Raw genomic sequence first — 22,990 nt, forward strand, 5'->3', positions numbered from 1 at the left:
TCATAATTTTTTGGCCATAGTTTACATCTTATATGTGTATAAAAATATGTATTTTTGAATTATTGTAAGATCATAACAGAGCTATTATACTTTTGTATTTTCTTAAATCAGTTTTATTTTTGTTTTTGTTTTCTTGTTTTTTAAATTCAGATTCAGTCAGTTTCCTGATCGGGTTTGCTCATTTTAGTTTAGTTTTTATTGTTTAAAATGTTAGTTTTTATTAATTTCAGTTAATACTATATAGAGGACATATGCTGAAGTCAAGATTCAGGAAAATCTGCATAGGTATTAAAATAAAAAAGCACCACTTTTTGAAGCCAGTGTACTCTAAGTCAGGTCAGTATCAGGTCATCAAAGCATCATCAGGCAAGCTGTAATAATAAACTTTACCAAACTGACAAAGAGGAAAACTAATGATATTTCCTTTCTCTAAATAGATTTTTAAAGTTTTTGTTAATTTTCAAATTTTACAAAATCATTTCAATTATTTTTTCTTCTTTTTTAAAGGCCACTTTTTAATTTTTATTTCAGTTAACAACAATTTTTTGCACGTCTAGTTTTAGTTTATGTTAGTTTAATTTTAGTATAATAACCTTGAACTGAACGTTTGACTGTATGCGGTGACATTTATACTTATCTTTAATGTGTGCCTTTATTTAAACTGTGAGGATTTTTACTATTATTATGAATACTAGTAATATTAAGAAGAAAAAGAAAAAAGAAGAAGAACGATTTAAAAAAAAGAAGAAACTTTATTATTACAGTCATACTTTTTGGTATAACGAGGCTACCGTACACGCTTTCAGTTCCGTCATGTGACGGAGGTAAAAAATGTCAACATCACTCTGCGCTGTATTGCCACAATTACAAATGAGCGCCGTAACGTGGCGTTTCTTTGTGCGCAAAAATTAATATGCTCTATAAGTATAAGTAACACCTTGATGTTAGCAACCCGGCTGTGGGCTGTCATTGCACAGGTATGTCGTTTTACTTACTTATCAAGATACTTCAGCCGAGCTAACTGCTAGCAATAGTATAGTTTTGAATGCTAATGTCAGTTAGCGTGTCTCTAAAGCTTTGAACGCTAACTACAATAACACGGAAAAAGTGTTTATTAGCCCGAGGCTGTGGTATGATTGTCTGTAGTCGTCTTTTGTTTTTTTCAAATGCGCTGAAACACCAGCACGAAATGTACTGAACGCGTGCAAGAGAAGCTTTTCTGTTTTTAATTTCCGTGGGTTGTGTCCTCAGGACTCTTTGCTTGAATTCTTACAGGATGGCTGCACCTCAGACGGGCCACTCTCCTCTCGTACATAGCTTGGCCACACTTCTCCGAAATAACGGTATGTGCCAGTGTGACACAGTTCCCTTTACGTACAACATCCGTCCAAAAACAGCAGCATGACACAGGATCATGAGGCGGTTTACTCACGTTGACAGGTTCAGGGCCATCCAGGTTCGCTCTGTGAGGAAACTTAATAGTGTAACAGCCTTCATCCCCCCCGAAAAAAAAATCTGATTGCGCTTTAAGCTATCTCAACAGACGATGTATGAGATAATAACTGAGCCAGCCTAATCCCCTATTCATTAATAATGTAGGCGGTTTTACAGTCTGTTTACAGATAATGTTTTCCTTTTAATTTGTCTGAGGAGTTATTTGAAAGGGGGTGTTATATTATTGAGAGAAATCAACCATCCATCTGTTGTCTTCCAGTTATCTGATGCTGGGTCACATTCACAGCAGCAATACTTTCAAGTCCCTCCTGGGGGATCCAGAGGCGTTCCCAGTTCCTCTGGGTCTACCCTGGGGTGTCCTCAAAGTTGGGCGTGCCTCAAAAACCTCTAAAGCGAGGCATCTAAAAACAAACAAACAAACAAACAGAAAAAACTGCCTTTTAACCAGATGCCTAGAGCAACTCAGCTGGCAAGAGCAGCAGCTCTACTCTGAGAGTCCTCTAGATCAGGGATGTCAAACTCCTTTTACAACACAGTCCACATATAGATCGTTTTGACCTCAAGTGGGACGGACCAGTGAAGCTCCCCTTTTTCTTAATTTAAAGTTGAACTACAGATTTAACCATGCACGATAAAGAAATGCTGTTGTTTTAAATGAAATAAATCTGTCAATAAGCGCTGTGTGCTTAAATTGTAAGAAATAAATGTGTAAAGTTTCAGAACAAGACTTGGCTGCTCATCGCTGAGACTGTCCTGTAATTATAAAACAAAGTTTTCATTAATTCATAGAAAATAGAAAATCATTTTCTATGATTTTCAGTAAAAATGGCATCAAGGTAATTGTTACTGTGGGCCTGTTGTAAAAAGAAGTTTCTGGAGCAGATAGTGTTAAATAACTTTTTCTGTCATTTAAATGTTTATCTGTTACTTAATTTCTGAATGTCCATGTGGGAGGTATTTATCAGTAGAACAAAAACCTGTAAACTTATGAAAAAATTGATAAAAAGTCCAAAATTTATGCGCTCCTTCAAATTTTTCTAAACTGTCCAGTGGACCACATTGGAGCCTCTGCTGTGCTGATTCTGTGTCCCGGGCCTTAAGTCATTACCCCACCTCAAAGGCACAGTCCAGGTAAAGGGTGTATTCGTTACCTTACTCTTTTGGTTGTTACCCAGAAGTCATGACCATAGGTGAAAGTTGTGAACGTGGATGGATCAGTAAATCGAAACTGTCTTCACCACAACGGCCTGGTTCAACAGTCAGGTTTCTGCTGACGCCGCACTAAACTGTCCGTCGAGCTTCCCAACACTCGTGAATGAGATCCCATGATATTTGAACTCACTCGCCTTGAGGCTGCCTCTCTTTCCCAACCCAAAGAGAGCATTGCACCGTTTTCCCAGCAGTGAATCGCTTCCTCAGACTCAGAGTCGCTGGCTCCCATCTCAGCGGTTTCACGCTCTGCTGCAAACCGCTCCAGTGCATGCTGATGGTCATGCACCGATGAAGCCAGCAGAACCACATCATCGCCAAACAGCAGGGATGCTATTCTGAGGTTCCTGTCCACAGAAATCTCCAATATGAACTAAATACATGAATGAGAGTGGTGTTAATAGTTCATTGATAATGATTCATTTTCAGAAATGCAAATTATTTAGCTGACATCAGACCACTAACAACAGTTTAATAGTTTTTTATGATTTTTTTATGTGTGTAACACACACTCAGCCATTTGCCAAGTTCGTGATCACTAAAGCTTTTTTTCCACTAGCACCTACTCTGCTCAGTTTCTGCATTTTTCAGTTACAAGTACCATCTCAATGTTGGTGGGGTCGTTACAGCAAGGCTGCCCGAACATCCCAAGACCCCAGTAGTATGCGCCACAAACACAACACAGCAAGAGAAAATTCTGGTGGGCAGCGTGTGTAAACACTTCCCTTGTTACCAGGTTTAAAAAATTTTAAGTTTTTATTCTTGGGAAGGAGTCGCTCTCATGTCTCCTTCAATGTAGTCACTGCCTGGCCGATTAGCAGCATGCCGTCCATGACATCACATTTTTGGCTCACTTAGAACCGGGGCCGAAGTGGTACTAAAAAGTATGTGGTACCAGCTACTACCACCTAATGGAAAACCTTAAAAACTGAGTTGCGCTGAGTAGGAGTTGGTGGAAAAGAGGCATAGCTAACTAAATTACTGAGCTCAGCTGACATCCAACAACAGTAATATTCAGGTGGATGCGTCCAAATCTGTGACTCAAACAGCACTGCATTGGAGCTGCTCATTCATTCTGTAGCTGACTAACTTGTCACTAGTCAATCAAATCTGGCTGATTACTTTAAGCATGAAAACTCGCTTTCACCCTCCAGGTGATGTGGTGCTGGATGGCAGCAGCACGCTGACCCTACCGGCCGCCACCTTGCAGCAGCTCACAAGGCTGTTTGAGCAGTACTTGCTATCCCGGAGCCAGCAACACGGGTTCCTCGCGCTGCCCTCCCACCCAGCTGACACGGCTTCCCTGCTACAGCTGCAGTTCCTGTTTGACATCCTGCAGAAGACCGTCTCCCTCAAGGTTGGATTTAACCCAGAACTTGGTTCTTTCACATTGAGTCCCAAAAGTGGTCCCTGCCAACTCATTTCTGACTCGCTGTGTGTTTGCAGCTCATCAACCCACCGGGTGTGAGGCTCGAGTCTGTGTTAAAAATTTTCCCTTTCAAGTCTCTGAAGTGTTTGGAGGTAATGTATGAATACTTCCTACTTTCACTTCTTGTTGTTTAAGGTGCTTTTTTTAAGTCCACGGTTCTTTTACATTATAACTCGGCTTTGCTTGTTCTTCCTCACCAGCTGAAGAGAATCCCCCCTCACTGTCTCGAGGGACTCAGAGGAGTTTACTCCCAGTTGGAGGTTTTTACCTGCTCAAAGAGCCTCAGTTCCTTGGAGGTACTCTCAGCCGGTAGCACGAGCAGGTTTCTGGGAATGTGAGAGGACCAAAAAGCTCAGTGATTTATATGATGTGCATTTTTAGGAGCTGCTCTCTCTGTGTGGAGGTGATCTGAGCTCAGCGCTACCATGGCTTGAACTTCACACCCTGAACTTCAGCTACAACTCCATAGTTTGCCTTGACCAGTCGCTGGTGAGACAAGCAAATACACAAATGTGTCATTACTGATTCATAAGCACTTGTTATTTCTATTCAACTTCAACTTCTTCAAATCTTACAGAGTTTACTGAATGTCCTGAAATCTTTGGATCTAAGCCATAACAAGATTCAGGAGTGTGCTGAATTCCTAAAGGTTGGATTGCTATTGGTTACATAGAATCTAAGCTTTATTTATTTATTCTGCAATTAACAGTAATCTTGTTTTACTGTATTTTCGCTTTTACTCAGGCTCTGACTGAGCTGGAACACTTGAACCTGGGCTACAACTGCCTGCAGAGGGCGCCAACACTCGGTCTGAGTGCTAGGGCCAAGCTGGTCACACTCATCCTCAGGAACAACGAACTGGAAACCATCAACGGTAAGAACGACTGTTATCTGTCGCAGGCTTCCCGTACTCTTCTTAAAGCCCAATTAACCTTCTCAGCAAAGAGACCAAATAGTGATGAAGCTGGTAGATGAGGAAGCAGCATGAAGATATACAAGCCACTTTTTTGTAGGATCGTTTACTTCATCACACAGAGATATTTTTAATAAGGGAAAAGAACATGAGAATTTAATTACATAACTTAATGTTTAGTCATTTTTTTCTTTTCAAACCAGTGCTCTTGAACTTGTGCACGAGTTTGAATTCACTTGCATCATTGGCATCTCTCATTAAAACAGGCGTGGAACAGTTGTCTTCTCTCCAGCATTTAGACCTGGCCTACAACATCCTCCTGGAGCATTCCCAGCTGGCTCCTCTCTCCCTGCTGCACTGCCTCAACACAGTAAGGATGCACACATGCACACATTTATCCTCAGATGGTCAAATTTACATGACACTCTGTTACTGCTGCCAGTGAGGTCAAGCGATTAGGGCTGATTGTTTTTAAATCTGCTTGTTAGCAGGTTTCTTTTCTGAAACCTGGATTTCTGGATGGATTTGCATGAAAACGTTACAAAAGTGGGGCTGGGCTAAACTGTTGGAATTGATCACTATTGATCAAGTATTTGTTTTTTTTAAAGTCTTTAACGTTGCAATACAGAAGAAGCATTTTACCTCATATTTCTAGAAAATACTAATGAGGTTGACTTTGAGGTCCCCCAGCTGCCTGAGCCTATAGCGGCATAACTAAACAATGGTTTAAAGGTGCAATAGCCATTTATTGAGAAAAATAAAGTTGTACTCATAAATCTACACGGATTAGTGTGTAATTACGCCTTCCAACAAACTGATGTGTTCTTATAAACTTAGACTTAACCCATTAAAACTGCGCAGGCGCCGGCACTGGTTTGTGCCACAAACATCTTGAATACGATGGACGTCACTGTTCCGCCTAATCATATTTTATCAATGTGGTAAGAGACTGGCCACATACATAACTTCCCAAAGAAGGAGAGAACTCGTAGCCATTCCCGTGCTGTTCAGGCAAATTTGAATTTGTGTATGCACCTTTAGACTGAAGATATGAAGGTTCATACTTGTGTTTTATCATATAAGAAGGGGTCCCCTCCACTGATAAACTGAAAACCGGAAGGAAGGAGGCAACACCACCAGTATCTTAATAGAATATCATCCTCTTCTTCCTCACCTCAAGCCCCATCTGCAAAACTGAAGTCAGGGCCCTAACACATGAAAACCTGCTTATTTATTCCAGATATTGTCCCAGTTACTTAATGGCAACAGATTAGACGCACAATCCCCCCATTTCTGTACAGCTGACGAAAGCTGGATGAACAATGACAGCTGGTTATAAGCTAATGTTATGCCAGCTAATGTTAGGCTTTATCGCTGTGACAAACCGTTTGATTACATTCTCACATTGTATGACAGTTTATTCACTAAGGGTCAGAGTCCAGCAGTGTCGCATCCTAATCAGCGAAAGTTTCACTAACAGCAGCTAACAAAGGCTAACCGAAGCTAACAGCAGCAAAAAACACTGACAGAAATGTTCAGGATATCTTGAACAACTCACCTCAGTATCGCTCTCATCAAATAGAAGTAAACTTCATTGACTCATCGACTTGTATCAGGACTCCTTTCACAAAGGTTTACAGCCTCTTCCAAAGTAAATAGACATGGACACATATTGACAGCTGAGGTAAACAGTGGACTGACAGTCTTTACTCACCAAAGATAAAGAATGGGCAGAGTTGTTTGTCCTGCACAATTTGATATCCCTGTGTTGGTGTTGATCCTACATCATCATCATAACAATGGTGGTCCAGGATTAACATTGCAGCTGACCAGTGGCATCTGAGCATTTAGCTAACATTAGCCAGGAAGTTAGCTAATGCTAATAAAAGAGTTGAAATGCTTACCATTTGAACCAGAAGAGAGTTTTATTTGAACAAAGGCATTTTTCCCCACATTGCAAAGCTATGACAACAAAACAGTGTGATTACTTGGTTGCAATGTTGATCCTGGACCAGCATTATTAAGATGATATAGGAACAACACCAACACGGGGATGTCAGATACACAGTTTGTGGCATAGCGGCCACCGTAGATAGAATTATGCACTTGAATTGGGAGAGGTAAGAAAACTGAATTCAGTTAACTTCAATCTGCAGTCTACTGATATCTGTGGTGAAGTTTTACACCAAAAACTTTAAAGTCATCTAATCTAGCCCTAATCACAAGCTTTATCACAAGATTTTCTGCTTCCTGGTTTCAAACTGGGAGGTTTTTTTTTTTTTTCCGTTAGGGGAGTACCTAACAATGCAAACTCTTTTTTTCAGTTGAATCTGGAGGGAAACCCACTGTACTTCCAGAAGACCCACCGCACCTCCACGGTCAGACACCTCTCGCCAAAAGCTGCCAACACCAGAGTGAGTGATAAGAACTGTAACTGAGTGTATTGTGCATATATATACTTTTAAAGTTTACCTTACATTTCCAAAGAAGGAAATGTGATGTGAAAGGATTGTTTTTAAGTTCTAGTAGCTTCTGGCTCATCTGTTCTCATCTGTTCTCCAAGAAATGTCTCAGTTTATCACAAAGTGCAGCTTTGCTATTCACACAAAGGTTTGAGCTGCAGTGTGTTTGTGTGCGAGTGGCTGCACTGCACAAGCTTCCCAGATTTGCCTTTCTTGTTTTCACCCAAAATTTCAGGCATTCCCTTTTTTCTTTCTTTATAGCTCAAACTTGATGGCACCCCACTGTCCTCATCTGAAGTATCAGTGAGTCTCACTCTTAACATCACTTCATCATCTCTCAGTTTAAAAGCTTGATACTAAAGCAGATTCTCTTCAGAGTGACTCAAAAATTCATGCGGTGTAAATTGTTGCTATATGCTACATTTATTTACTTTATAGCAAGATGTAATCTACATTTATTTGCACTGTATTTGGGAAAGAAAAAGTGGAATTAATACTTAAAATCATTTGTGGTAGTAAAGTAGGAGTACTCTTCTCTGCAGGTTCTGCCAAAACCAGGGCAGCTGATGGTCCAGGTGCAGACTTTGCCTTCAGGTTACTCCATGCCTGCAGAACGCAGTAACCAGGAAGCATCTAGTGGGCCGGGGGAGCTGAGTGACAGCCTGTCTGTCGGAGAAGCGGTTGTCTCAAACCTTCGCAGAAGGAAAAATAGGGTAGGAGTGATGCTCTTTTGGGTGTTGATATGCTTTTGTTAGTGCTTTTCTCTGATGTTTACTGAAAAATTGTCAATTTTTGTTTCAGAGTAAGGTGAAAGTGCGGAGGGCCAGCATATCCGAGCCCAGTGATACTGATTATGAGTCCAGACCCTTGTCCTCCAAACAGGGTCTGTTGTTAAAAAATGTTTGCCATCTTAAGTTTCAACATAAAGGCAAAAATTATGATTCACCTTGTACTGTAATAATGGAGTATGCTCTTGTTAAATATTGCTAAAGTATCAAATAACAACCTTAGCATATGCTCAACAAAGAAAAGTCATGCAAAGTCCAAGACTAAAAGTATAGAGGTGGATACGAGCATGCTGTTTTTTTTTTTTTTCCTCTTCTAGGCATTGTCCTTCAGCACCAGCAGGAGATTGAACGCATGTCCAGCTTCAGGGAACAACTCGGAGAAGACTGGCTAAGATATGAACACCATCTAGATGGAGCTTCACCCTTAACGCTCACCACCACTGTTAACCAGCAAACCTTCTGCTCTCAAACCCTCTCCAACGGCCTCACCACCACCACCACCATCACCACTACCACTATCACTGCATCTATCCCACAGCAGCAGCCGTCGCCACCGTCTTCCCATAAAGTCCCGGAAGTCCTCCCACCACCTATTCTTTCCTCCGAACCCAGAAATGAGGCCTCTGACGTGGATGCAGACCTCGAAATGGAGTCCACCTTGGAAGGTGGTCAGACCCCTCAGCTGACAGAGTCCACCTTGGATAACAGCATGGTAGATGGGCTGGTGATGAGCCAGGGAGTAGTGAGTTCACCTCAGCCAAGTCCAGAGAGCCACAGGTCTGCTAGAGCAGCGAGTGGGGAGACCAATCATGAAGAAGAAGAGGATTTAGGAGGTAGGGAGGTTGAAAATTGAGAAACATCTTAAACAGTGTCTACCTCAATATGTGCTCGAATTGACATAATGCAGTTAATCTGAATGATAATCAGCATAAAAGTTCTCCAGTTGTGATTTGCTTTCTCTTACTACTACTTTTTTTTTTTTTTTCTCGTAGTGGACCTTTGTCACCCTCTGCTTGTTGGTGTCTTATCTCACAAAGAGGAGGGGCTTGGTGAAGGTCAGGGGCAGAGGAAGGGAAGAAGGGAGGTGTTCTTGTGCATCAAAAAGGGCTTAGTGCTTGAGATGGACATGCAATGTGGCCAGGAGAGATGTCGTCTGGAGCTGGATAGCCTGGCTAAGGTGGAAACAACTGAGGCTGCATGGACCCGAGGGGTATGAAAGGACATTCTTCATATCTCTAAAATCTTTACCTCTATCAAGGAAAATATAATATTTTTATCAGCTTGATAAATGACTTTGACTATCTTTCAGGATGTAGAAAAGCAGTTTCCAGCTGTAGAACTTTACTTTGACTATATCAGCAAGGACAAACGGAGGAGACGCTACGTCCTGTTAGATGATGACCCTCAGCAAGCACTGCAGGTTAGCTGAAGAACTCTCACACATTTAAATTCATGCAAACAAACTTCTGTTGCCAGGAGTGGTTGTTTGTGCTGTCAGATGGAGCACAAAATTTTCCCACACATCAATGTGGATGACGTGCAAGGTGCGTACAATGAAGGAATGTATGTAAATAAGAACACCCACCCACTGACTTCTTGGACACTCTGCACTTGTCTGGGCATGCTCACAGGCTGTCCTCTGCTCAGTCCATGTTACTTTTGTGTATCTCATGACAGTCAACAGCAGTACAATCTAAAACCTGTGTCAGATGAAATGTTAAAAGCAGAAAGCTGTTCAGTTAATATGTAATGTATGTTTAAATACACACATATCTGAATTAAGTGTAAAACCAAACGAGCACCTTGAGGTTCTACTTAAGGAAAGAACTAAGAATGGCTGCTAGATTCAGAAGTTTGTCAAATGTAGTCGTTTGTGGAAATCCATTCTAATATTTTCTTGAGTTCTCCTATCCTGTTAAGACATTTTATATAAATACTTCAGTTTTTAGTTTGCAGCCTGTCAGAGAGAAAAGAAAAGAGAATGCTTGTATATCTCATGGGCTGCAGGTAGAAATGTATTATTACCACCTTTCTCTCCTCCAGAATTATTTCTTATTATTTATTTTGCTGAACAGGCTCTGACTGACATATTGTCTAATAATAAGGTGCAGCCTGTTGTGGAGCACCACACAAGCTTAAGAGGTAGCCCTCCACAACAGTCCCAGTTTCTCATGTGGCCTCGTGGGAAAATTGCCTGCCCATTTTTTTTTTTTTGCCACGTTTGATATGGGAATCCACTATTGTAACAGGATATCTGTGACATAAAATAACACAAAGCATTATAGGTACCCTTTAATTTTTTGTGTAGTTACAGGAAAAAGTTAATATTGTCTGGAATGTGTGGAGAATGCTTGTATATCTCTGAACTGCTGTAAAAAATGTATTATTACCACCTTTGTCTCCTGCAGAACTGTTTAGTGAGCAGAAATGTCTTGGTTTTCCTGTTTGTTAACAAACAGTTTTTTTGCTGACCAGGCTCTGACTGACATACTGTCTAATGTGGTGGAGGAAAACCAACGCCGGGTTTCTGAGCTCTGTCACAGCTGCATTCGCCTGCAGTGCCTTCGCTGCAGGTCAGAATTCACTCTTCAGGGAGAGGCCGATGAAGAGGAAGCCGGTGGACGAACAACGAGGAGGAGAGGAGCTATGATGCTATCAGAAGGTGTGCAGGAACAGGATGGGGAGGAGCTGATAGAGGCACAGTGGGCCAGCAAAGGTAAGAGTGAGTTCCTGCAGCGTTCATTGTCAAGAGTTGATAAACAGACACAGGAAGAGGCACTCAGTGAGTGAGTGTTATATGTATATAACACTCAAGGCAGATAAAAGCAATATTATTCTTTCTGTAAGTATTTTTGCATGTTTTCTCTTTAAATTGGCATCCACAAAGTTAAAATGTGCAGAGGAAAAAATATACAAACAGCAAGAAGAGTTTAAGAAAAACCTTTTGATCTGTTTGCACTAGCCAGATGTTTGGAGCTGTTTTGAAATGGGGAAAAATGCACTTAAGGCACAAATCTTTTTGTTAAAAAATACAACCAAAAAAAAAAAATAGAAAACTGCCAAAGCAAAGTGATATCTGGCTTTAGTTTATAGCTGAATCTGTCATCGTCACATGTGAGAGGAGCCCACACACACACACACAGACATGCACACTACAACACTGATTCTGATTCATCCATGAAACTGAGTCATCCCTGATGAATCATGGTCACTCTCACGAACTAAACTATCCTTAAATAGCCAAGTACTAGATGTTTCTAGATGAGGAGATTTTATTTATAAAGCACCTTTTGTATACAAAGAGAGATTAAATTTCTTGCACAGAGAAATAAATCGTTCCAAAAAAAGCACAGACAGGTCTATAAAGAGGTAAAACAATCTTGTGCTCATTTCCAGCTCCATATTTTTTTCTTGGACTCTCCTAGAGTAGCTTTGCATGATTAACAAAATAACCCTTAGTTCTCTTTGAGCCCTAAGCTTTCTTTTTTAGCCAGTGCTTTTCAAACTGTGGGGCAAGCAATAGTGGTGGGATACATAGCTACAGCACGTCGTCGGTGGAAGACCAGGGTCAAAATACACAATAAATTGAATGATAAAAATTAAATATAAACGGTGAAGAGTTTGCTGCTGCTATCTTGCTGACCTCAGGTTATTAAAGTTAAGCTGGGCCGGTTCTTTATTATTAATGAAAATGGGTGGTGAGTAAATTATAGGTTTACTTATTTTCACAGGCAAACAGGCACAAAGCACTGTGCACAGAAAGAGGCCATTTTAGTCATAATAGCCAATAAAAAGATACAATAAAGGTGCACTAAAATGAGCAGTTTAAACATAAATAAATGATAATATTTCAGTAATCCGGTGGTGGGTGTGAAGCTTTATTTTTTGGACTCTGATCTACGGCGTGAACAAAATGTTTCAGAATCACTGCTTTAAGCCACCTTTCATATAAATTGCTATACCCTGCAAACAGAAGGTCTATGAGTCAGGAGGAAACCAAGCCAAAAGTGTTCACCATTTTTATCTTGATAAACGGATAAAAATGGTGAATAATGCAGTAAAATAATGAATAATGCAATGACAGTAAGAGACAGATTTTCTTAATGATTAATATCTGAGGGTCTGCAGGTTTTGTGCTACCATAAAAACCAAAGCAGAAATGACACAAGGTCAAACATTGCAAGTACCAAATTCATTGATTTGAGAGTACTTGCCAACTATCAGTTTCCCACTGGTTGAGCTACATAATTTCACAAGACAAAATGTTAGTTTTAGACAGCCTCTCTCGAAGCGTCAAACACGTTATCTTGTGGATTCCATAGCCAAGAGTTCCCACTTCTGTAATCAGCAGGATGCAGATAATAGTCATCATTCCAGCAGCCTCCTACCCACAATCCAACCAAACCTGACATTAAGACCTGCACGGGCATGTACAGGCTGTGTTCGACAAATGTTTGGAGAGTCTTTTGGAACCATACACCTTTTGTTAGTGTGCTTAGTCTGTGGTTCTGCTGACATTTTGGACAACAAAAGATTTTTTCACGTTGCACGTGTCTGAACGTAGACAGTTGTTTGCCTGTGGGTTACAGATTACACTCCTTGTAGATAAAATATAATTTCCTTTGACCTGAAACATATCCATGCATGTTTTCTGTCACTCTCTTCTGTTGTTTTCAGATTTTTTTTAAACATCCTGTCATTCTTGAGTACAAAACCTAAGTTCATACAGGTTTATTATACAACCCTTGTCTTTTTGTATCTTGACATTAAAAATATGTAACAACATATCTTGATTAAAAAACCATACATCTTGATTTCTATACAGTTGTTACAGTAACTTTGTTAAACTGAACCTACTTCTATCTCTTGGATATTACAAGAGAAGCTTTGCATGAGTCACAGGTTAGAAAAGTCGTATCTTATACCGAGTCTTCGTGTAACTACTCCATTCATCTACTGAATAAAGAAAGGGTTTTTAGCTCCTTTCTCTTCAAGGCCACCCTTCCATTACGCCTACTCTTTTTCTTAAATTTGCTGCCCCTCGCAAACAGAAGGTTTGAACAGTAGGTTGCCGGGGCTTCTTTAGCCTGTTTTGGAGGGCCTCACCAATAAGCTTATAAAGAGGTATGGCCTGTTGTGGAGGGCCTCACCAGTAATCTTTAAAAGAAGTGCAGCCTATTGTGGAGGGGTACACCAAGAAATGTATGAATAGGTGCGGCCTGTTGTGGAGGCCCACACCATTAATCTTATAAAGATGTGCAACCATCTGTAACAGTTCCAGTTTGTCATGATCCAGATATACTGACCTCATTATTTGAATATTTTTTTAGCAACGTTTAATATGATTCAGTAATAAGGACTAGATGTTACAGTCCCTGATAATGCATTGCTTTAAATGGAGAAAATCTTGAGGGATGGCTGTTATGAGGAAAGGCAGCCCAGACACTTTACCAGTTTGGGACACATCGTCAGTAGTGGACCTTGGATTCATCGGGTGTTTCGGCCATTATCACTAGACACCCTTATCCAAGGAGGCCCTGCCAGGGTTGATCAGGCCCTGGAGTGTGTCACTGGTTTATGTTAACTTGTTATTTCCCTTCTTCTTTCTTCTGTTTAGTTTCCTACAGTTTATTTTTCAATTCACTGCAACTGAGAAATACTTACCTCTTTAGCATTTATGGAGTCTAACTTCTTCAAAGGGATAGAAAAGGTGATAGAGAGAAGTAAGACAAAAGGGACAAAATAGGAGAGAGCAGAGAGGAGAGCCGGAAGGGGGGCGCCCGATCTGGCTTCCCACACCTCCCTGCTGGATCGGGCTGTACGCTCTACCTCCCCACTGCCTCCCAGAAAAGGGAAGAAGAGCAGAGGGGAGAAGAGCGGAATATTTCTTTTCTCTTGCGGTTAGCTGACTGCCTTAGCTGCCCAAGTGATGTCAGCCCTTTTTAGCCATAGCCAGTGACTGGTCCTCTCAGCAGTGTTAGCTAGTTCTCTTATAGCCTGCCGTTGCGCCTGTCCTCTGATCCCAATCTCTCTAAGCAGCTTTGCTGTTGTGCTGGCAACAAAGCCCCTGCACCCCACTTCCACCGGGCGCACCTTGATCTTCCAGCCTCTGTCCTCTGCCTCAGCTGCCAAGTTGGCGTACCGCAGCGTCTTACGCTCAAATGCTTCTTCAATTGCTTCCTCCCATGGTACCGTCAGCTCAATGATGTACGCAAGTTTTTGGGAGTTAGACCAAAGGACAAGGTCTGGTCGCAAAGTTGTTGTTACGATCTCTGTGGGAAAAATTAGCCTCTGTTCCAAGTCCGCTTGCATCTGCCAATCTCTGGCAACCTTCAGTGGGCCCAGGTCTGGGGTTGAGGGGCTTGTCCTCAGCTTGTCTCCTTCCGGACAAATCCTGATGAAAACTGACGCTCCTCTTGGTTCATGAAAGGTTGAGCGTTGATGGATTTTCTTTTGCACTCAACTTTCTCGGCTAGACACCTGAGGACCTGGTTGTGTCTCCATGTGTATCTGCCCTGAGTAAGGCTAGTCCTACAACCAACCAAGATGTGCTTGAGTGTTGCTGGGACTGTACACAGAGGGCAGGATGGGTCCTTTCCAAACCACAGCTGCAGATTTATTGGGGAAGGTAGCACATCGTATGTCGCTCGGATGATGGAACTTAGTCTATTAGACTCCATGCCATGAGATTGCATCATTGTAATACTGTTTTTATGACATAAAATAAGGAAAAATTCTACAGGTTCCCTTTAATTTACTATATACTTTTTGTGTGTATTTACAGGAAAAAGTCAGATTTGTCCAGAATGTGGTAGTGATCATGTTGTCCAAGTGGCTGTTCAAGCATCTCCCTATAGCAGTACACCCATCCAGCGTTCATTCAGGGCCGACAGTGACGATGACCATCAAGACATGACTGAGAGCATGCAAAGTGCTAATAAGGTATTTCCCATATGTTAAATTATTCACTGTCTTTTGTTCTGTCTCCTGCGGTAATTGAATTTCAGAATTGTTAATGTTTTCTTTGTTCTACATCAGGATGATTACACAGATGCTAGTAACAGCAGCAGTCCCATCCCAGAAGCTGTTAATGCATCAGAAGAGTCCATGTTTGTCACTGCCCAAGGAAGCTCTTTCTTCATTGGAGATAGTCCAAGTCAGACCAGTCGCCTTTCCTGCAACTCAGTGTGCCAAAGTAGAGAGGACCTAGCAGGCAGCTACCACTACACCGCTACTGGTGCTACACCACCTCAAGTGCAAGCACAGCCTGCAGAAAGGTCCACCCCTAATGGTGAGTCTGCCCTTTAAAGACAATGCAAGTAATGAGGGTCCAGGTTCATACATTAAATCCGTGTCTGTCTTTTGAGCTGTTCAGCCAGTAGATTTCAACCCAGGATCCTCTTACTGTGACAGAAAGATAATACTAACCTGAAATTTAACTACATACACAAAATGGAAATACACTAAGGTCTTAAAATAGGAATTTTAACAAAACATTTAGAACATATAAATTCAATACAACAATAATATACATTCAGACTACTAATGAAAGTTACATGTAAGTAGTAGGGTTTCACTTGAGTGAGTTTTCTCTTGAGTAGGGTTCAGCAGATTGCAACAACACTCATTTTTTTGACCATATGGATTTGAAATTAGAAACCAGTTCATGTGTTTTTCTCTTCAGATCAAACTGTCTTAGCCTCCCTTCCTCCTCCTCCTCACTTTCAAACATCATATAAACACATAAACACAAAAATAACTAAAGCATGAAATTACATGTTCAGGCTTTTGTTTTCTCTTTGTTTTTTGTTTTCTTTGGCTCATGGCACAATATTTGGATACATGTTACACTGTGACATTTGTATATGTTCACATGTTATTGTTTATTACAGTACCCTAACTACTGGTTTCGGTGTGTACTGTACTTCACAATGGCTATTTGAACTGTGTGGTCTGTAATGGGATGATTAAAGGGAATCATTTATTACACCCACATACAGGTAAAAAAAAAAAAAAAGACAGATGGAGTGATAGAATCACTTGTAGGACCACACATGTGGCACACTAATTAAAGTGGCCTTGTGGATTTTGCTGTGTGGGGAAGGTAAGAGGAGCTGAGAATTAGATATAATCAGATATAACAACGAGACGTTCTCTGTAGCCTGACATTCACAGTCATCTAGACCTCCAAAGCGAAGCTGATTGGATAAATTATCTGTCAAAAGGGTATCCTGGAAGATTAAATAAGCAATTGGTGTTGTTGTTGTTGTTTTTATGATTAGTTTATTGGGTGCATAGATAGAACTGTAGTCATAAGTATGTATATATAATGAATGCACTTGTGTTGTTTTTTCTAATGTTTTTTTTTTTAAGATATTCATGGACTTTAAGATGTATTCTTTATTCCTTTATTGTATCACAAACTCATGTGATTTAGGATTTTTATAAATGTCTTTTGTCGGGGGGGTGGCTTTATAGACAGTCTCTGTTTGTGGATGAACAACTTAATTAACTTTGTACTTTAATATTTTAATGTTTGCTATCAGCTGGCCATGGACTAGGACCAGGTGGTGGTTTATTGAGAGTCACACCCAAATGTGGAAAGGCTGAGGGCGGCCACAGGCTAAAAGGCTTCTCCGTTTCCTCTTACTGTTGTATGAAGTTCATAATATATGTAAATGTGAATGCCGAAGTTCTTATTAACCTCCTAGGACCTGGCGTCCACATATGTGGACATCACATTTTGGATTATTTAGACCAAAATACTCAATTTTGCTCTACAAGGGCCTGATATCCACTTACGAGGACATTATACTGCTACTGTTCTATCAAGATTTTAAACGTATATCTTCATATGTGGCTCTCATTTTTCTTAAAAACAAAAATAAGGCAAAAATAAAATCTGGTAATTCTTTGTTTTTACATTCATCGGGCCCCAATATGTCCAAATATCAATGAGAAATTAAAAAAGCATGTAGTGGAAGAGTTCGGGTCTTGGGAGGTTAATACTTTGGATTTTAGTGGTTTAGCACCCATTAGACTGTTTAATCATTTTGAATTGAGCATGCTGTTGTTTCTTTTGTCTTGCTGTTAGCTTGTTACCTTTACTTTTTGGAGCAACTCTGCAGTGACAAAAGGCAGGAAGACAGAATAACTGTTGTACCCTCGACTGAACTGTTCCCTTATTCTCTTTTTTCTTTTCGTTTTTCTTTTGTTGTGGCAGTGGGCACAATGCACAGCAGATGTTACACTGTGGCTTTTGTATACACTGCTACGAAAAAGTATCTGTCCCCTTCCTTATTTAGCAATTTTTCGGATATTTGTCATGTTTTCGATCATTAAACAAGTTTTAATTCTTGACAAAGATTACCAAGTAAAGAAAAAAACCCTTAAACTTAGAATTTGTTTGATCTGAAACATGTAAGTATGACATCCAAAAAACTAAGAAATCAGAAAGGGGGCAAATGCTTTTTCACAGCACTGTATCTTCACATGTCGTAGGCTTAGAGCATTTTATAGTCACTGTTCCAACACTCTGTTGTCGTAAAAGAGAAATGAAGAGCCTAGTAATAAAAGCATCACTTCACCTCAAATGTCAGCTTTTCTTATCAGTGCACAGGCAGAGTGCACATCTTTGGATGGATAAGCGAGCGCTTGTCATAAAGAGTCGCGGTTGAACTCTTTCGAGTCATGCTTTAAAGCTTCGGCTGTTAGCCGGTAGTATAGTTTTAAAAACAATACAGCTAACCATGCACCTTTTAACCGCACTCAAGTGAAAATCCTGACATGCATACCTGACATACACATACATAAAGTTTTTTTACATCTAAAATAACTTTGTTGGCAGCACTGTTTATTGAAGGACAAGCCAAACAGCAGTAAAATATAAGTGGAGTTTTATTGCTTCAAACTCAAATTCTGCACTTCGCGTGGTCATTGTAAAACACATCAGCTGTGGCATGTGGTTTAAACTGTTTACGTCGGCTTTACTGCCTTTCCTAAAGACAGATTTAAGTCTTAATTGAAAGTGAGCGCAGACTGAGAAATATTTATGAATATTGTGTGGCACAGAAATCTTCTGAGCTGCTCTGTATCTCTGTGACAGCATCTGACTGCGCCCCCCCCCCCCCCCCCCCCCCACATCTGGCTGCCATTTTTAGATGAACCACATGGTAAATGTGCAACAAGACAGATTGGAGTCATTGCTGGAAGTGATGGGAGAGGAATGAAAGCCTCAGAGAGGGAAGGCTGAGTCGTAATGATAGCTTTCTGTATCTTGTTTCCCCTTTTTTCCTCTTTTTTTTTTTCCCATTGTAAGATTGCAGTTGCAGAGCCATGTAATCTGTCCTTCTGAAATGGCAGTCTCGTTCTGGAGACAACTCATCCCAAAACACTGACGCACATTGAATATGGGGTTTGTTTGGGGGTTTTTTTTAGCGACACAGCGCATCCATTGTTCCAGAGCACCACTTCAACCGGTCTCTAAAGACTCGTCAACCTGTGCGTGTGCTTGTGTGTGCATGCACCTCTCCCCATTTAAAAGCAGTTATCTGAAAGTTCAAAGGCTGTTTTAATCAGATCTCTGTTTGCACTCTTCTCAAATCAAAGGCCTCGGCTTTGGTCTGTGCAGGTCCGTGCCCTGTCGTTTTTGATCAGCTACAACCATCCATCACAGTTCTAATAACTTCTGTTGCTGTTCTTTGGTGGATTTATTGCTCTTAAATGCCTGTCTGCATGAGGGCTGTTGGCCAGCACTGCAGTCTGCTACAGTAAACTCCGAATATGGTTTCATAAAAACCAAGAAATACTGTATGCGAGGCTTCCCACTGTTTCCAGGAAGCTACGCTGTAACGATATTAATGTAGAATCATCTGAAAGCATAAATACAGAGCTGATTTTAGCTACTTTGTAACTTAGTATGACTTAGTTTTTTTTTCTCATATATATTTTTTAGATGATTTGGATCTTCTGTCTGAGGATTACGAGGTGGTGGACCATCGGCTCAAGCTTTTCCTGGATGTAGAAGTCTTTGAGGAAGACGAAGAACTTCATTCTTTCCTTAAGGTTTGTGAGCCTCACACAGAGGGGAAATTTTAAAAAACAAAAGAAGAAAATAATGTATTATTGTAGGGTTTCATAATTCACAGTAAGGAGAAGATTGAGAAAATATGTTTTCAGGGTCTTTAAATCTTTACTGGCATTAGTGTAAAGGCAGGAAACACTATTATTTCCAGACTCTGTGTTAAAGCACAAGTTTGCCAGCGATGGCAGCCTATGACTGATCACTCAGTTTTGGCAGTGCAGCATTTTTATATGTCGGTGTTATTGTTTCTTTTGTGACTGCGGTTTTAAAGGGGAAAAAAATTTAAAAAAACTTTAGATTATCTCCCCAGTGGGGTGAAAAAAATTCCAGCTTAATAGCTGGTGACAACTTTAAGACCTATTACCCTTCATATGCGGTTTCATCTCAGTCAGCCAAGATGAACTCTGACAGTAAATCTCCCAGGATCCCATTGAAGCCCCACTCTTCTTCTTCTTTTTCTTCCTCCTCTTCTTTGGCTCCTTTGTGTAGCTTGTGCACTGCTGTCGTCACTAAATGTTGTTTGAGACTTCTTCGAATCACCAGGCTGTTGCTTGTCTCTGTGAGACACTTGTACAAAGAGCAAAGAGCCAAACAGGACCAAGCAACTGGAAACAGGAAGTCACACACCATTCATCTTGGTTATGTTTATTTACCCAGTGACAGGGGCTGCTCCATTTTTCACTTGTTCTCTTACTTCTTGCGTTATATTGGAGGAAATGATGCAAGAAAACTTGCAGAGCTTGGTGTCATCTGATAATGTGGTTGTTTAATAGTTTATTGTTGACTTTATGGTGCTCATTACAATGTTGTAAAAGAGTTTATCAGCACAGGAGAGCCTCTCTGTTCTTCTGCTAAGACGGTCAGTGTTTTCCAGCTTTTTGTCATTTACCCCCTTCTGTTTGCTTATTTTTCTCTGGACTTTCAGATGTCAGCTGTCAAATTTGGAGAACCTGGGGAGGTTCCCTCGCTGCTGGTTGTCTCAAATCAACATATTTATTTTCTGGAAATGACATCAGATTTGCAGTAAGTAGAGCAATTTTGTTCACACAAAGCTGATTAAGCCAGTCTTTCCCAAGTAAATCTCTGTGTTTCCCAGCATAATGGAGTTTTGTAGCATCCTTTACCCACATGTGTTTCACTTCAGCCAGTAGTAATTAGTTTGGTAGCGGTGAAGAGGGGACGAACTGTAGTGACAGAATTGGGGACTAGAGTTTCTAAAGCTCCAAATAAATCATAAAGTTTTTCTTCAAACAAAAAAACAACACTACAGAGATCTACAGAGAAGGCAAACATGAAGGACCGTCAGTGTCGTCTTGGAACCCATCAACTACACTGCTTCTGATGCAAAAAGCATCTTAAAAAGCTAACAAAACATTAAATCATCATCATATGATTGGCAATCATTCCAAGATTGTATGTCAGTAACTGTAGTCTTACCTTTCCTTCTGCAACCGAAGCTTGCTCCAGCATGATTGGTCAGTAGAAGTCAGATCATAAGAGGGGATTTTGGTCCTTTTTGCCCACAGAGAACTCTCTCAGTCTTATGCAGATATATAAATTGTAAATGCAGCACTGTCAAAAGGTTTCTGCTCCTTTCCTCATTTTTTTTTTTTTTTTTTTTGTATTTGCATATTTGTCACACTTATATATTTCAGATCATCAAACTAATTTTAATATAATACAAATATAACTTGAGTAAATACAAAATGCAGTTTTTTAATGATGATTTCATTTAAGGGAAAAAGCTATTTAGACCTGGGGGGGAATCAAGTGTTTGCAATAACTGGCACGTCACTGTGGAGGAATTTTGGCCCTCTCTTCTTTGCACAATTGTTTCAATTCAGCCACATTGGACGTTTTTCCAGCATGGAAAGCATCTTAAGTTCAGGATTTGAATCCAGACTTTAGGCCACCCTAAAATCCTCATTTTGGGATTTTTTTTTTTTTTTTTTTTTGAGTCATTCAAAGGTGCTTCAGGGCATGAACTGATAGTCATCCTCTTTCAGGATTTTCCTTACTTGAGCAAAGCAGCCCCAGATGGTCACACTACCACCACCATGTCTGACTGTTGCTATGATGTCCATTTTACGAAATGCTGTTAGTTTTATGTCAGATGTAACAGGACTCAGGCCTTCCAAAAAGTTCAGCTTTTGTCTCTTGAGTCCACAGGATATTTTTCAAAAGTCTTGGGAATCATCAAGATGTTTTTGGTAAATGTGAGACGTTGTCTTTGTGATCTTTTTGGTCAGCAGTGGTTTTCTCCTTGAACTCTCCCATGGATGCCATTTTTGCCCAGTGTCTGTCTTATTGTTGAATCATGAACTCTGACCTTAACTGACACAAGTGAGGCCTGCAGTTCTTTAGATGTTGCTCTGGTTCTTTGGTGACCTCCTGGATGAGTCGTTGATGTTCTGTTGAGGTAATTTTGGTAGGTTGGTGACTCCTGGTACGGTTCACGCCTGTTCCAATTTTTTTCCATTTGTGTATAATGGTTCTCACTCACTGGAGTCTCAAAGCCTTGGAAATGGCTTTGTAAAAACTGAAAGATGTCAGTAACTTTGTTTCTCAGCTGTTTCTTTAGATTGTGGCATCACATGTTGGTTCTGAAATCGTTTCACCTACTTCACTTAACAGACAGGCTCTATTTAAGTGATTTCTTGATTCAACAGGTCTGTCAGTAATCAGACCTGAGATTGGGGAGTGAAACTGAACTCAGCTTTCTAAAAATGTGGTGAATCCCAGTTTATTCATGATTTTACAATACAAGGCAATTACTTTTAACACAGGGCCAGGTAGGTTTGGATAACTCTTTTCCTTTAATGAATGAAACTGTCAGTTACGAACTGCATTTTGTACTTACTTGGATTGTTGTTGTCTAATATTATAATTTGTTTGGTAAGCAGGAAAAAAAAGAAATCAGGACGGGAGAACTACATTTTCAAGACTGTACGATGCATATTTGTTTGCTTTCTTACATTTATTGTATCTTGTTTGAACTGTGATGGCAATGCTATGAGTTTTGCATTTTTATTTTAGTACTTTATGTAGACCTTAATGACAAAAACTATCTCGGCGCCTTTTCTGGCTTTGTGGTATCTCCAGTGCCTCGATGATTGATTTACATTGAATCAAGTGTGAAGACTTTCCCCAAGAGCAGGTGTATGCCGACCATAAAACCGAAACAGATAAAAAGATGATTAAATCAAAGCCACTTAAGGACAAGTTTAAGCAGCGTCCTCAAAGCTGACTTTTCCATGCAACCACACGGCAGATAACAATTATGTCTTGTGATGGTGGTGAAAAACTCAACACCCTCTGATTAGGATCTGGCTAATATTGCACAACCTGCCCAGCAGAATAACCTGTTTCTAGGTCACATCTTGAAAACACATTGACCTCAAAGTGTCTGCAGTCCCTGGGCTCTTTTCTGTTTTTCTCCCCTCTGTGAGAAATTTGTGGGCCATAATAGGTCGACTTCCCTCATACATCAGCTTTTCCTCTGATGCTCTTCCAAGGTGACGTCAAAAGTTGCTGTGTACTGCACGTTGCAGGTGCTGAATTCTCTTTTTCTTGGCACTGTCTCAGAAACCAGACTCTTAATATGGATTTGACTCGGTGTCCTAATCCCTGAAAAATGAGGCATTACATAAG

At 40.4% G+C, this 22,990-nt stretch overlaps 1 protein-coding gene across 3 annotated transcripts in view; it reads left to right on the plus strand.

Moving 5' to 3' along the window:
- The first annotated feature begins 789 nt into the window (after positions 1–789).
- Positions 790–22,990, plus strand: part of stk11ip (serine/threonine kinase 11 interacting protein) — a 37,624-nt gene continuing 15,423 nt past the window's right edge. For 2 of the 3 annotated variants that reach the window (XM_005457987.4, XM_003453192.5), the window contains exons 1-21: positions 790–977; positions 1,276–1,343; positions 3,819–4,021; positions 4,111–4,185; positions 4,294–4,389; positions 4,475–4,582; positions 4,671–4,742; positions 4,838–4,967; positions 5,273–5,376; positions 7,331–7,420; positions 7,730–7,771; positions 8,011–8,181; positions 8,270–8,351; positions 8,574–9,089; positions 9,249–9,466; positions 9,566–9,676; positions 10,732–10,972; positions 15,041–15,198; positions 15,295–15,547; positions 19,211–19,320; positions 20,265–20,362. In XM_005457987.4, coding sequence (XP_005458044.1) covers positions 1,277–1,343; positions 3,819–4,021; positions 4,111–4,185; positions 4,294–4,389; positions 4,475–4,582; positions 4,671–4,742; positions 4,838–4,967; positions 5,273–5,376; positions 7,331–7,420; positions 7,730–7,771; positions 8,011–8,181; positions 8,270–8,351; positions 8,574–9,089; positions 9,249–9,466; positions 9,566–9,676; positions 10,732–10,972; positions 15,041–15,198; positions 15,295–15,547; positions 19,211–19,320; positions 20,265–20,362 — 2,945 coding nt within the window. In that variant the 5' untranslated portion in view covers positions 790–977; position 1,276. Of the gene's footprint in view, positions 978–1,251; positions 1,344–3,818; positions 4,022–4,110; positions 4,186–4,293; positions 4,390–4,474; positions 4,583–4,670; positions 4,743–4,837; positions 4,968–5,272; positions 5,377–7,330; positions 7,421–7,729; positions 7,772–8,010; positions 8,182–8,269; positions 8,352–8,573; positions 9,090–9,248; positions 9,467–9,565; positions 9,677–10,731; positions 10,973–15,040; positions 15,199–15,294; positions 15,548–19,210; positions 19,321–20,264; positions 20,363–22,990 lie in introns of all 3 variants that reach the window. The other variant, XM_013276343.3, reaches the window with a different exon arrangement.

This window comes from Oreochromis niloticus, linkage group LG23 (assembly GCF_001858045.2).
Source record: "Oreochromis niloticus isolate F11D_XX linkage group LG23, O_niloticus_UMD_NMBU, whole genome shotgun sequence".
Lineage (NCBI taxonomy): Eukaryota > Metazoa > Chordata > Actinopteri > Cichliformes > Cichlidae > Oreochromis > Oreochromis niloticus.